The 14,976-nt window shown below is 39.9% G+C and overlaps 1 protein-coding gene and 1 long non-coding RNA gene across 10 annotated transcripts in view; one reads left to right on the top strand and one right to left on the bottom strand.

Annotated features, from left to right (window-relative positions):
* LOC146401763 (uncharacterized) overlaps nt 1-14,976 on the top strand; it is a 909,931-nt gene that overhangs the window by 84,600 nt on the left and 810,355 nt on the right. The window contains exon 3 of the long non-coding RNA XR_014810925.1: nt 8,447-8,587. This is a non-coding gene — a long non-coding RNA (uncharacterized LOC146401763). The remainder of the gene's footprint in view (nt 1-8,446; nt 8,588-14,976) is intronic.
* SLC12A6 (solute carrier family 12 member 6) overlaps nt 1-14,976 on the bottom strand; it is a 101,575-nt gene that overhangs the window by 28,995 nt on the left and 57,604 nt on the right. For 7 of the 9 annotated variants that reach the window (XR_014810917.1, XM_084969356.1, XM_084969353.1 and 4 more), the window contains one exon: nt 13,452-13,496. The exons of the other annotated variants lie outside the window; for them this stretch is intronic. Coding sequence is in view for 3 of the 7 variants with exons in the window: in XM_084969353.1 (XP_084825479.1) it covers nt 13,452-13,496 (45 nt within the window). In the remaining 4 variants the exon portion in view is untranslated. The remainder of the gene's footprint in view (nt 1-13,451; nt 13,497-14,976) is intronic. 9 annotated transcript variants of the gene reach the window in all.

Below are 14,976 nucleotides of genomic sequence, written 5' to 3'. Positions count from 1 at the left end.
CAACATGAAGACCTCTGGAAACACTATTCTTTTAGGAGTCTAGCCTATGGGGACCCTACTATTAACAGAGCCCAAATCTAGGATGGAAAAAAAAAATAGAACAATCATTGAGTACTTCCTCAGGGTATCAAGGATACTTTACACACTGCTACTGTTGATAACAGCAGTAAAAGCCCTCTGCCTTCACGGCTGTCTGTCCTTTTATAAATGACATTAGGTCACTTACCCTAGTATTATTTTTGTACTAACAGTTGCCACATTATCTGTTTACGGTTTTTTTTTTTTTTTTTTTTTTTTTTTTTTTTTTTTTTTTTGACTGTGCCTGAGACACTGGGAAGTTCCTGGGCCAGGAATGGAACAGGCCCCACAGCAGTGACAACACTGGATCCTTAACCTGATGAGCCACCAGGGTGTTCTTTTATCCTAAAAGAGGAACCCTGCAAGAATTTGGTGAACTAGCTATAAGGAAAAAGAAAAAAAGATTAGGTCTTAGTAGTTTATGTTGACTGCTTACTTAACTTTCATTCTTTATTGTATAAAAGTTACATAGTTATCATAGTCTGGTAGGAGAGAGAGAGAAAAAAAATTGTGTAAATGTCATTAAGTACTAAGATTTTAGATACTGAGAAAATGGATACCAATATAAAAATCTAAAGTCCTATAACCTTAAATATATAAGATGAACTTGGAAAATAGGCAAGAAGTTATCAAGGAAACTGAGTCATGTCAAAGGACAGAAGAGCCAATCTGAAGGGGTTCCTGTTGACTAAAAATGGGACAATATGAGGAGTTTCTGTCGTGGTTCAGCAGAAATAAATCTGACTAGTATTCTTGAGGACACAGGTTCGATCCGTGGCCTTGCTCAGTGGGTTGGGGATCCAGTGTTGCCATGAGCTGTGGTGTGGGTCACAGATGAGGTTTGGATGTGGCATTGCTGTGACTGTGGCATAGGCCAGCACCTACAGTTTTGATTCAATCCCTAGCCTGGGAACCTTCCTATGCCCCAGGTGTGGCCCTAAAAAAAAAAAAGAAAAAAAAAGACAAAATAGAAGGGATAATATGAACACTATAAATAAATAATGCAGTGAACTGAAACGCATGTACTTGAAATATCCAAAACGGTATGTAAAAAAACGAGTCACCTTCAGAGCTATTATGGAAACAACATCAAAGATAAATAAATTGAAAGAATCAAGGAATTATCCTACCTTTCCTGTAACAACTGTATTTCAGGGTAATCAAATAGTTAAGGAAAACTTCTGCATTATAGAAACAGTCTAGCTAATAAGTGCAGATGGAATGATACAATGATACAACTAGGAAAAAAGAATCACCAATTCTCAACCCCTAATAAAATAATCGATTTGAGCAGTGATCATCAATGGTTGCTAAAACCATTAGGTGAAAAGCTGAGGCATAAACTTTATAATGGATTGATCAGGGTAATATGGAACCCACTGGTCAACCTTAACATCACTAAAAGTGGAATATAATCTTGTAATGTAACACAATGAAAAATATACTGTGCAATCTATGATGTATTCTTACCCAAAGAATGGAAGCTGAATCTAACCAAGCCTCTAAATCTAACTTCTGGTTCACAGAAAACAAAGGAGGAACAAGTTAAACACTACAAAGATGCAATCATCAAGTTCAGAATGTGGAAAATCCCACATGACAATCTGATTTCTTCAACAAATAAGTGGCATAAACTAAAAAAGGTGAACTCATAAATTAAGAGACTTAAGATGACATGTCAAATCAATTCTAAGTTGTAAAACTTGTTAGAATCCTGACTCAAACCAAATGTCAGGGAATAATCAGAAGAATATGAATATGGACTGGCTTTTTTTTTTTTTTTAAGGACCATGAGCTAAAACATAAAGATTATAGGTTGGATTACATAACAAAATCTAGGCATATGTTTATTTACAAGAGACATAATATGGACACACAAAGGCTGAAAGGAAAGAGATATATCAGGTAAATACTAACCAAAGTAAACCTGATACGGTTTTATTATTAGATAAATTTTTCTTCAAGAAAAAAACTTTACTAGGGATGAGGGTAATTATATAACAAAAGGTTTAATTCACCAAAAAAGAATGTAAATTTTAAATATACACATATTGTTTATAATTACTCCCATATTTGGTGGCTTAATGCATTCTGATCATCTGACAGTTTGTGGGTGCTAGAAACATGGGCAGGGCTTCTTCACTGGCCCTCTGCTTCACAGTCTCCTGCCAGGGCTGGGTCTCACTGGAAAGCCTAGGGAGGATCTACTTCCAAGCTCACTGACACAGTTGTTGGCAGAATTCATTTTTGGACTGTTGGATAAGGGCTTTAGTTTCTTGCTATGTGGGACTTTCCATAGGTCAGCTTATGGCATGGCAGCTGGACTCCCTCAAAGCAAGCCATCAAAGAGCCAGAGATGGATGGCAAGAGAGATGTCACAGTCCTTCTATAATCTCATTTTGAAAGTGGTATCGCTTTTGCCATATTCTAGTAGTTGGAAGGAGTCAAAGTCTAGCCCTCACTGAAAGGAGAGAAAATTACACAACAGCATGAGTACCAGGAAGAAAAGATCAAGAATAAAGCTACCTACCATATCCACCCACTCATCCATCCATCTACTCACCAATCCATCCCTGCCTCAAAATATCTGAAGCAAAAATGGACAAAACTATACCCAGAAATTGATAGCTCTACCATCACACAGGGAGATTTTTAACAGAATTTTCTCAATAACTGATAGATGAAACAGGCAAGATAGCAAGAGTAATGAAATCTGAATAACACAACGAATAACCTTGACCTTAGTGGACACAGAGTTCTGCATCCAACGTCAGAGAATATACATTTTTTTTTTCTTTTGTCCTTTTAGAGCCACACCCGAGGCATGTGGAGGTTCCCAGACTAGGGGTCAAATCGGAGCTACAGCTGCCGGCCCACACCACAGCCATAGCAATGCCAGATCCAAGCTGCGTCTGTGACCTACACACAGCTCACAGCAACACGGAATCCTTAACCCACTGAGCGAGGCAAGGGATTGAACCCGCAACCTCATGGCTCCTAGTCAGATTTGTTTCTGCTGTGCCACAATAGAAACTCCTAGAGAATGTACATTTAAATCAAACATATGTGGAAAGTTTATACATGGAAAAGTTACCAGATACTAGATCTTTTTTTTTTTTTGTCTTTTGCTTTTTTTGGGGGGCTGTGTGGGTACCTCACACACTCCCTATGCTTGTCTTACTCCCCAGACCTCACTGGTAAATTTCTGGTTGGCATCTTTTTGCTTGCCCCACCCAGAATGCAATTGCAATCTCCTGCAACATCGGTCTTCTCGTTTTGTTTGCCAGTGAAATTTCTACATGTGGGGTTTTCCATGTCCCACTCCAAGTCAGTTCTCTTTGTCAGTGAAACTCTTGGTTTTCATGGCTTTCCCCACACTGATAGAAATATAGAGCATGTGGAGGTGGGATTAAGTGGAGCCAAGCAGCTTCAGCCTCAGATGAAAATACTGCTCTTACCTGAGTCTTAGTAGTCTTTCTTTCTTTCTTTTTTTGTCTTTCTGCTATTTCTTTGGGCCGCTCCTGCGGCATATGGAGGTTCCCAGGCTAGGGGTTGAATCGGAGTGGTAGCTGCTGGCCTGCGCCACAGCCACAGCAATGCCAGATCTGAGCCACATTTGCAAACTACACCACAGCTCATGGCAATACCAGATCCTTAACCCACTGAGCAAGGCCAGGGATTGAACCTGAAACCTCAAAGTTCCTAGTTGGATTCGTTTCCACTGCACCATGACGGGAACTCCACCAGATACTATCTCTTAATGACTAAAAAAATTTCAAATAGGTATAATGTAAGCCATGATCTTAGTGTATAACAAATCGCTTCTTGGCCTTTCGGCTAAGATCAAGTGTAGTTTAGTGTATAACAAGCTAGAATTATAAAAATATATAGAAATCACTGCAAATTTAGAAACTAAAAAACCCACACACTGCTTAACAACTAAATGATCAAAGATTAAAATATGTAAAAATTGAATAATAATGAAAACTACCTATTGAAACTTGCAGGATCCAGCAAAAGTAACACTTCGAAGGAAAGTTATTGCTTAAAAATTTTACATTAGCAAAGTAAAAAGAAGACAAATTACATGAGTTAAGTAATTATTACAAAAAGCAGGAGGAGGAGTTCCCGTCGTGGCTCAGTGGTAAACGAATCCAAGTAGGAACCATGAGGTTGCGGGTTTGACCCCTGGCCTTGCTCAGTGGGTTAAGGATCTGGCGTTGCTGTGAGCTGTGGTGTAGGTTGCAGACACGGCTTGGATCCCGAGTTGCTGTGGCCCTGGTGTAGGCCGGCGGCTACAGTTCCAATTAGACCCCTAGCCTGGGAATCTCCACATGCTGAGGGAGCGGCCCTAGAAAAGGCAAAAAGATAAAAAAAAAAAAAGCAGAAAGAATAAATCCTGTAACACTATAGAAGGAAAAAGATAATGATAACTATATCAACTGCTGTCCTTTAGTTAAAGGTTCTTTTCTGTCTTTCGACTTTCCAGTTTTCTTAGGTCCTAATGCTTTAGGCATATCTGTTCTAAACAGCAAGTAGCTGTATTTTAAAAAATCTGATAATCTGTCTTCTTAACTGTCACAGTTACATCCATTGAATGTAGCAACTGATATATTTGTACTGGACTCTACCATCTTTTTTTTTTTTTTTTTGGCGGGAACTCCTGGACTCTACCATCTTTTTACTTCTCTGTGGCCTCCTTTTTCTATTATGCATTCTCATTGTTTTTTGGCTGTACCTGTGGCATGCAGAAAATCTGGGGCCAGGGACTGAACCCATGCCACAGCTGTAGCCCAAGCCACAGCAGTGAAAACACCATATCCTTAACCCACTGTGCCACCAGTGAATTCCTCCCTGGACCTTTAGGTTTTTGTTTTCCCTTATTCCATTTTTTTTCTCTCTGCTTTGGAGTTTCCACAGTTACTCTTAGTCAGCTCCAACTCTCTCTCTCAGACTTACATAATACTACTGTCTGTTATTTCCAATATTCTTTTTTTTTCCTACATAAATAAGACTAAAATTATTTCATACTGAAAACATTCACTTGGGTCAAGATCCACATTTACCATTTCATTTGTTCAATATTCTCTGATACAGTTCAGAATACTAGTCTTCTGGGATCATTTTCCTTTAACTTGAGTTATACCTTTAGAATTCTTTACAGGAGTCTTTCTCAAACTCAGCACTGTGACATTTCAGACAAAATACTTATTTGTTGTGGGGGACTGTCCAGTGCATTGGGATGTTTAAGAGCACCTTTGGGAGTTTCCGTCGTAGCTCAGTGATTAACGAACCTGACTAGTAACCATGAGGTTGTGTGTTCAATCCCTGGCCTCATTCAGTGGGTTAAGAATCCTGCGTGGCCATGAGCTGTGGTGTAGGTTGCAGACATGGCTCGGATCCTACACTGCTGTGGCTGTGGTATAGGCCAGCAACTGTGGCTCTGATTAGATCCCTACCCTGGGAACGGCCGCAGGTGCAGCTGTAAAAAAAAAAAAAAATTAATTAAAAAAAAAAAAAAAAAAAAGAGCACCCTTGGCCTCCAGTCACTAGATGCCAGTACCATCTCCAATCGTGACAATCAAAAATGTCTCCAAAAGTTCCCACTGTGGCACAGTGGGTTAAAGATCTGACTTGGGTCGCTGTGGAAGTGCGTGTTCAATACCCTGCACAGAACAGTGGGCTAAAGGATCAGGGGTTGCCTAAGCTGCAGCATAGGTCACTGCTGCAGCTTGAATTCAATCCCTGGTCTGGAAACTTTCATACGTAGTTGCAATTTTCTTTTTAGTCACAAACATCCTTCATCTGTTTCTAATCTACTGTTTAACGTCATTTTAAAAAAAATATCAACAACTATTTGTTTTCCTTCTATTTAAACAGTCTTTCATTCCTGAGTACTATGCTCATCTTCCTAACTGCATCCTTTATTGGTTTAGACATTTAATAGTGTTGTATGCCAGACTCTACACCACTTCATCCCTCATGAGGGTTCTAGGAGTTATAGCTTCAGCATTCAACTTCCTTGCTGTTCAATAACCTTATGATATTGTGATAAAAACCTGACTTTCAGAACTACTCTGCCCCATCCTGCTACCTGCTGGTTTAAAACACCTCCTAACAGCTCTAGCTTTCCTTGCTGCAGCCCTGGCATCTCTAGGTTTGGGGCCTCTCTACTCTCAAGTTTCAGGTATAATCCTTAACTTTCAGACACTTTGGTTCTGGATGTTTTTGGACCAACTTCCAATTGCTTGCTTGCTTGATTTTGGGGGATGGAAGAATGTCCCTAGAGATTTTGCCTGCATTTATGAGACCAGTGATGCTTCCCACACTGTCTTACTCAGGGTCCTCTTGTGATGCGTTTTGGAATGGGAGGGTCCAACAGAGCTTGTAGTCAATTATGATAGGTCAAGGCTTTCCAGGCAAGGAATAAAGCTCTCATCAGGAGTGATTAACTGAAAGGCATGGATCAACCAGGTATAATCAAGAGTGGTTATACTAGGAATTCCCAGTGGCACAGTTGGTTAATGATCTGGCTTGTCTCTGTAGTGGTGTTGGTTCGATTCCTGGTTCAGTGTGGCAGGTTAAGGATCCAGCATTCCTTCCGCTTTGGCTTAGGTCGCAGCTCAGCCTGGATTTGATTCCTGGCCAGGGAACTTCCATATGCTGTGGCAGTGGCCTAAAAAGGAAAAAAAAAAAAAAAAGAGTGGTTATACTGAAGGGTTTGGATTAATTCTTGGTCTAAATATCTTGGTGAGAAATCATGCTTGCTTCAAATGATTTAGATGTGAGTCACTACTAGGACCCCGGGAAATCTCAAATGGAATGGAAATTCTAATTTCTGAATAGTAAATAACCTTGCTCTGCAAGAACCAAAAGGCAAACCCGCATCTTGGACTGTTTTAGAATTATCCAGAATCCTAAGATTCTAGGATACCTCCTGAGACTGGTTTCAGTAATGCTTTGAATTAAATAGCCCATCAGATCACTATGTTTCTTTTTTCTCATTTTACCATCCAAATAATTCTGATATTACTGGGAAACTTACTGGTCTTTCATTGCATAATCAAATGAAAATGGATAGGAGTGCCACTGGCTCTAGGGAAGATTTCAGATTTCCATTTGTGATAGTACACATTTTTTTTGTAGGCAGAAAAATGCTACACCAAATGTTTTGCTCTTCATAAGCATTTTATTGTTGTGGTGCTATTATTTCTACAATGTCGGGGGGGGGTCTTTAGTCCTTTTAAGGCTATACCTGCGGCATATGGAGGTTCCCAGGCTAGGGGTCTAATCAGAGCTATTGCTGCTGGCCTACGCCAGAGCCACAGCAACATCAGATCTGAGCTGTGTCTGTGACCTACAACCACAGCTCACGGCAATGCCGGATCCTCAACCCACTGAGCAAGGCCAGGGATCAAACCCACAACCTCAAAGTTCCTAGCAGGATTCGTTTCTGCTGCGCCATGATGGGAACTCCGCTTTTTTTTTTTTTCCACTGACAATTTACACTACAATCTGGGCCTAAGATAAATCTCAGATTCCTCCCTTAGATGCCTGGGCTTGTCAAATGGTCTTTGCTGGTTTGAGCTACACAGAACTAGACCAGTAAATATACTTAATCTTCCTTGGCACAGGTTTAGGTCTGAACAGCATGACTAAGTGAACATGAAAGGTTACTTCAAATGTTATACATTATGTTTTTGATTTTATAGTTTGAATCAACAGCCAAATAAGAGGCATACAACTGATTGCTCTATCTCTTAAGTGTACTGCTTTTTCTCCTTTACTAATTTATTTGTTGAAGAAACTATGTCATGTCTTCAGTAAAGTTTCTGATGGTCTAGATTTTGATGACAGCATCCATGTGATGCTGCTTTTCCCTATTTCCTATAAATTGGTAATTGGGTCTAGAGGCTTAACCACATTCAGTATTTTTTATGGGACAGGAAGGAAAACTCCTTCATACTGGTATTTTGATCCTCTATCAGGATTGGCTGACTTTCTGGTTGACTTTCTTTTTGAGATACTTGCAACTGTTGATGACTGATGCCTAGATCCATTAATTTATGAGGGGTTACAAAATGGTGATATGTTATTATTCTTCCATAATTAGCTGAAATATTTTTATAAAGAAACATTACGTCTAATTCACCATTTGGTTACCCACTCGTAGAGTTAAAGGCAAGTTAAATACCTCATTCTTTCCCTTTATTGACTAATTCTCAGAATAATGAATTTGTTAATTAGATTACTCCAATGATGACAAGTTTTTAAAATTATCATTATGGGAATTCCCATAGTGGCTCAGCTGTTAACAAACCTGACTAGCATTCACGAGGACGTGGGTTTGATCCCTGGCTTTGCTCAGTGGGTTAAGGATCCAGCGTTGCCATGAGCTGTGGTGTAGGTCACAGATGTGGCTCGGATCCTGTGTTGCTGTGGCTGTGGTGTAGACCGGCGGCTACAGCTCCGACTGGAACCCTAGCCTGGGAACCTCCCTATGCCGTGGGTGCGGCCCTAAAAATACACATAAAAAATTATCATTATGAACTCATGAATTTAAATACTAGATATGTTTCAAATTAAATGCATTTTCTGGAGTTCCCGTTGTGGCTCAGTGGTAACGAACCCAACTAGTATTCATAAGGATGTGGGTTTGATCCCTGGCCTCGCTCAGTCGGTTAAGGATCTGGCGTTGCCTTGAGCTGTTGCATAGGCCGGCAGCTGTAGCTCCAATTCAACCCCTAGCCTGGGAACCTCCATATGCCATGGGTGTTGCCCTAAAAAGCAAAAAATAAAAAAAATTTTTTTAAAGAAAAAAAAAAAGAAAATTATATACACAGTCAAAAGTTCATGTATCAAGTGTATAGCGTGATTCTTTATCACAACTGCAGTTTCACCCTTCCATACATTTCCTCAGCCTGACTGTGGATTTTGTAAGAGATGTGATGAGTCAGTGGGAACAGTAGACACATTAAAATAACTGCACCCTGTTGACAGGAAAAGCATTTAGAAAGTCTGAAAGATGCTATTATAAACTCCATTCAGCAGGCAAGACAATTGAAGCACGTTTTTCAACCTATTGGGAAAAATTATCCTAAATGAGATTTTTACAGAGGTCTGGCAAGATTTTAATTCAAGCTGCCAATGCCTTTTCTGAGGAACTATCAGGTGGTTAGAAAACTTAAAATGTAAGCTTTCACTCTTTTGCAAACTCCAAGTTTTTCAAAATAAACCAGGCTTGTAAGTAGTTAAAGGTACTTAGGATGGGAGATAGAGGATGATAATTATTAACAGCATGAGAAAAAAGGAGAATATTATCTGACCTAATGAACCCAGTAATGACCTAATAAATGACCTAATGAAGCCAGGGTAGCAGGATGGACTTACCTAAGAATCTAGCTAGGAGACTGGATAAATTTCCAGATTTATTTAAAAGTGAATGCAATTGAAGGCTGCCAAATGAGATTAATGTCTGGAATAGTCTCTTTGCAAATACTTTTAGGGTTTTTAGCTAATGTTGATTAAGAGAACGCTTCATAATCACATACTATTTCTTTTTGCCTACAATTAATTCATTTATTATTATTATTATTTTTACTACAAGTGCTTAATTGGAAACAAATCCCAGCTTAGTATCACTGGAATGGTACCAACTCCCTCGATTGTCTATTCCCCACCTCCATTACACATGTGTTCCAGCTCAGATGCTGAACTGCTCTCTAAAGGTCTCTATCTGTCAGCCATGTATCACAGACAGAAGCAACTTAACAGTTTAGGGGGAAAACGTACTATTCATGACCTACCAAAATTTTCTGATGAAATCTTAATCATTCCTGATTCAAAGAAAAATTTTATATACAGACTAATCTTGAAAAGTTTAAATGAACTGGAGTTCCTGTCGTGGCACAGTGGAAACGAATCCGACAAGGAACCATCAGGTTGTGGGTTTGATCCCTGGCCTTGCTCAGTGGGTTAAGGATCTGCCGTTGCCGTGAGCTGTGGTATAGGTCACAGACGCCGCTTGGATCTGGTGTTGCTGTGCCTTTGGTGTAGACCGGCGGCTACAGCTATGATTAGAGCCCTAGCCTGGGAACCTCCTTATGCCATGGGTGTGGCCCTAAAAGGACAAAAGACAAAAAAAAAAAAGTTTAAATGAACTATCTCAGAGTTTCTATTGTGGCTCAGTGGGTTACAAACCAGACTAGTATCCATGAGGATCAGGTTTGATCCCTGGCCTCACTCAGTAGGTTAAGGATCTGGCGTTGCTGTGAGCTGTGGTGTAGGCCGGCAGTTGTAGCTCCAACTGGACTCCAGCATGAGAACTTACATATGCTTCAGGTGTGGCCCTAAAAAGTAAAAAAAAAAAGGAACTATCTAATATAAAAGTTTAAAGAAGAGAATAGTGACAGCCCCAATACGACAAGGCCAGGACCTCTGGTGATCACATTTCTAGCCATATGTTCATGTTGAACCATTCAATTAACAACCATTTATTGAGTGTCTAAGGTGTCAGTTACTGTTCCGGCATATAAACTCACTCAAATGAATGAGAATTAAGACCAGAAAATTAAGTCCTTAACATAAAAGAGCAGATAAGGAGTATTCCAGTTTCTTGAACTAACACTCTGAATCTCTAATAAGCAAACAAGTCAAGTACTTTCTCTATTTTGGACTTTCTGATAGCTTCTATTTTCCACAGCTGCTTTGCATATATCCAAACAGCTAAAGTTCAGTAATATACAAATCAAAGTAAGCATCCTACGACAGACACACATGAAATGGCTCTTAAGGAGTTCCCATTGTGGCTCAGTGGAAACAAACCCAACTAGGAAGCAAGAGGTTATGGGGTTTCATTCCTGGCCTCGCTCAGTGGGTTAAGAATCCTGCATTGCCGTGAGCTGTGGTGTAGGTCGAAGACTTAGCTTGGTTCTGACGTTGCTGTGGTGGTGGTGTAGGCTGGCGGCTACAGCTCAGATTGGACCCTTAGCCTAGGAACCTCCATATGCTATAGGTGTGACCCTAAAAAGCAAAATAATAAAATAAAATGGCTCTTAATACATTTGAAAGTACTTAACTCACTAATAACTAAAGTGCTTAACTTGATAATTAAAAATGAGAGATTTTTATCTATTAGTTAAAGAAAAAAATTTAAGATGATAATATCCACTTTTGATGATAGGGAGTTGAGTAGATTCTTTATTCTTTATTAGGGGATTTAAGCTGATGTATCCTTCTGAAAAGAAATAAACCTTTTGACCAGGGAATCACACTGTTAGAAAAGTATCCTAAAAATATACAGGCAATGAGAACACAAAGATATATGTAGAAGATATTCATTGCAACATAATTTGTAACAGTAAAAAACACTGGGAATAATTTAAATGCTCATGAATAAAATTACAGTGTAGGATTAAATGAAATACTATTCTACTACAAATAAATAAGTAGCTATTTATGTACTGATATGTCCAAGATAAAATATAAAGTAAAAAAAAGGAAATCACAGAATAGTATGTTTAGTGTAACTTCTCCACTGATTAAAAAAAGGAAAAAAGATAGTCATAGTATATAATATAAAAATGTGTAAAAATTTCTCTAAGAATTCACGAGAAAGTGTCAACAGCAAGAAATTTGGGGGAGTAGAGGTGAGGTGGTATGGAGAAGGGACCTATTTTTTCATTTCATTTCATTTTTTTTTTTTTGGTCTATTTTAGGGCCACATAGGCAACATATGGAAGTTTCCAGGCTAGGGGTCAAATTGGACCTGCAGCTGCTGGCCTCCGTCACAGCCACAGCAAGGTGGGATCCAAGCCACATCTATTACCTATACTGAAGCTCACTATAATGCCGGGTCCTTAACCCACTGAGCAAGTCCAGGGACTGAACCTCATGTGTCCTCATGGATAACAGTTGGGTTTGTTACTGCTGAGCCACAACAGGAACTCCTATCTGTCTGTCTGTCTACTTTTTGTATTGTATGACTTCCTCACTGGAGCATGGTTCATTTTCTTTCATTAAAAAACTTTTTTTTTTTTTCCTTTGTCTTTTTGCCATTTTCTTGGGCCGCTCTCGTGGCATATGGAAGTTCCCAGGCTAGGGGTCTAATGGGAGCTGTAGCCACCGGCCTACGCCAGAGCCACAGCAACGCGGGATCTGAGCTGCGTCTGCAACCTACACCACAGCTCATGCAATGCCGGATTGTTAACCCACTAAGCAAGGTCAGGGATCGAACCCACAACCTCATGGTTCCTAGTCGGATTTGTTAACCACTGCGCCACGACGGGAACTCCTAAAACACTTTTTTGACCACACCCGTAGCATGCAGAAGTTCCAGGGCCAGGGATCAATCCTGTGCCACAGCAGTGACCCAAACCACAGCAATGACATAACAGATCCTTAACCTGCTGAGCCACCAGGGAACTCAAGCATGTTTTATTTTTATATTTAAAAAAAATTTCAGTTCTGAGATGTGGAATTCTTGTCAACATACAAGCTTACTACTGGAGTTCTCTTGTGATACAGTGGTACAGGGTTAAGGATCTGGCTTTGTCACTGAAGTAGTTTGGGTTCAGTCCCTGGCCCAGAAACTTCCACATGCTGCAGCTGCAGCCAAAAAGAAAAAACAAAAAATTACAAGCTTACTGCAACTTAAGTGAATGATACCAGAAGAAATCAATTCATTTCCATAACTTATTTCACAGATAAGGAACTGGAACATCAATTTCTTTTTATTTATTTTTTTGCTTTTTTTTTTTAATCGCCGCACCCACAGCATTTGGAAGTTCCCAGGCTAGAGGTCACATTGGAGCTACAGCTGCCAGCCTACGCCACAGCCACATGGGATTGAGCCACATCTGTGATCTACACCACACCTTATGGCAACACTGGATCCCCGACCCACTAAGCGAGGCCAGGGATCAAACCTGCATCTTCGTGAATACTAGTCCGATTCGTTTCTGCTTCGTCACAACAGGAACCCCGAACATCAGTTTCTTTGCCTCACTTAAGGTCATACCTAAAGTATGAAGTACTTTCAGGAATTAAAATGAAGGTGATCACAAGATATTAGAGGATATTATATTTTCATTTCAAAATTACCTTGGAAAAAAGATGCTCTCTTACAAAACTTAAAATCACAGACCATGTAAAATTACTTTTTAAAGTAACTAAATTGAGTCTTAGCCATCAATTGCAGAAGTAGATTCCTAAAACTCACCAAGTTGGGAATAGAAACAGCAGGGAAAAAAAGCTGAGAAGTGTGAAGCAGAAAAGGAGGACAGAAAATAGAATTAGAGAAGGGAATAATGTCTCTTAGTATAAGCACGAAAAGGGCGACTTTAGAGAGAGTCAGTCCCCAAGTAATACTATACCTAACAGCTGGCTGTGTTCCCCTGTGATGGAGTTCTGACTCGGGTCTGAAAAACAAACAATTGAAAAGAAAAGAAAAAAATGAATGACCAAAACAAATAATTTCTTAAAAATCAGCAACAAAAGTCAACCAAGGAAATAAGCAAAAGAAAGTTTTCTAATGCTCAAGAAACATTAATGAAGAGATACTAAAAGCAGAATGAAATATTATAAAAAAATAACCCCACAGCTTCCTCAAAGTGTTAAACAAAAGAATTACCTGTGAGCCATGGTATATACCCCGAAAGAATTGCAAACAGGGTCTCAGATACTGTACAACAATGTTTACAGCACCATTTTTCATCCAGCCTAAAGGTGAAAATAACGCAAGTGTCCTCTAACAGAATGGATAAACAAAACATGGTAGTAATGGTCCCCAACTCACAATGGTTTGACTTAAAATTTTTGATTTTTATGATAGTGTGAAAGCAATACGCATTCAGAAAACATACTTTAAATTTTGTTCTTTTCCCATGCTGACAACATACAGTACGATAGTCTCTCGTGATGCTGGGCAGGGCAGAAGGGCCACAGCTCTCAGTCAGCCATGCAAGAAGGACCATTACGACCATTCTTTTTTCTTCTTCCAGTATACTATTCAATAAATCACAAGGTATCCAACATTTATTATAAAGCGAGCTTTGTAGGAGTTCCCATCGTGGCACAGTGGTTAACGAATCTGACTAGGAACCATGAGGTTGCGGGTTCGATCCCTGCCCTTGCTCAGTGGGTTAAGGATCCGGCGTTGCTGTGAGCTGTGGTGTAGGTCGCAGACACGGCTCGGATTCCGTGTTGCTGTGGCTCTGGCATAGGCTGGCAGCTACAGCTCAGATTAGACCCCTAGCTTGGGAACCTCCATATGCCGCGGGAGCGGCCCAAGAAATGGCAAAAAGACAAAAAACAAAAAACAGAAAACAAAACAAAAAAAAACAAGCTTCGTGTTAGATGATTTGCTCAACTGTAAGCTAATGTAAGCATTCTGAACATGTTTAAGGTAGGCTAGGCTAGGAGTTCCCACTGTGTCTCAGGGGTTAACGAATCCGACTAGGAACCATGAGGTTGTGGGTTCGATCCCTGGCCTGGCTCAGTGGGTTAAGGATCCGGTGTTGCCATGAGTTGTGGTGTAGGTTGCAGATGCAGCTCGGACCCCGAGTTGCTGCGGCTCTGGTGTAGGCCGTTGGCTACAGCTCCGATTCGACCCCTTGCCTGGGAACCTCCATATGCCAGGGGATCGGCCCAAGAAATGGCAAAAAGACCCCCCCAAAAAAAAAAAAAGAGGTAAGCTAGGCTAAGCTATGATGTTTGATAGGTTAGCTGTAGTAAATGCACTTCAACTTACAATATTTTCAATTTAGGAAGGATTTATCTGGACATAACCCCACTGTAAGTCAAAGAAGACCTATATATACATACGATGGGATATTATTCAACCATAAAAAGGAATCAAGTTCTGATACATGCTACAACATGCATAAACCTTGAAAATAT

This window comes from Sus scrofa, chromosome 7 (assembly GCF_054392235.1).
Source record: "Sus scrofa isolate SSC_HxYL_T2T_F1_AM1 chromosome 7, Sscrofa_HxYL_maternal_Yorkshire_Landrace_v2.0, whole genome shotgun sequence".
NCBI lineage: Eukaryota > Metazoa > Chordata > Mammalia > Artiodactyla > Suidae > Sus > Sus scrofa.
Note: the sequence above shows the minus strand (reverse complement) of the source record. Positions and strands in the feature narration are given on the sequence as shown.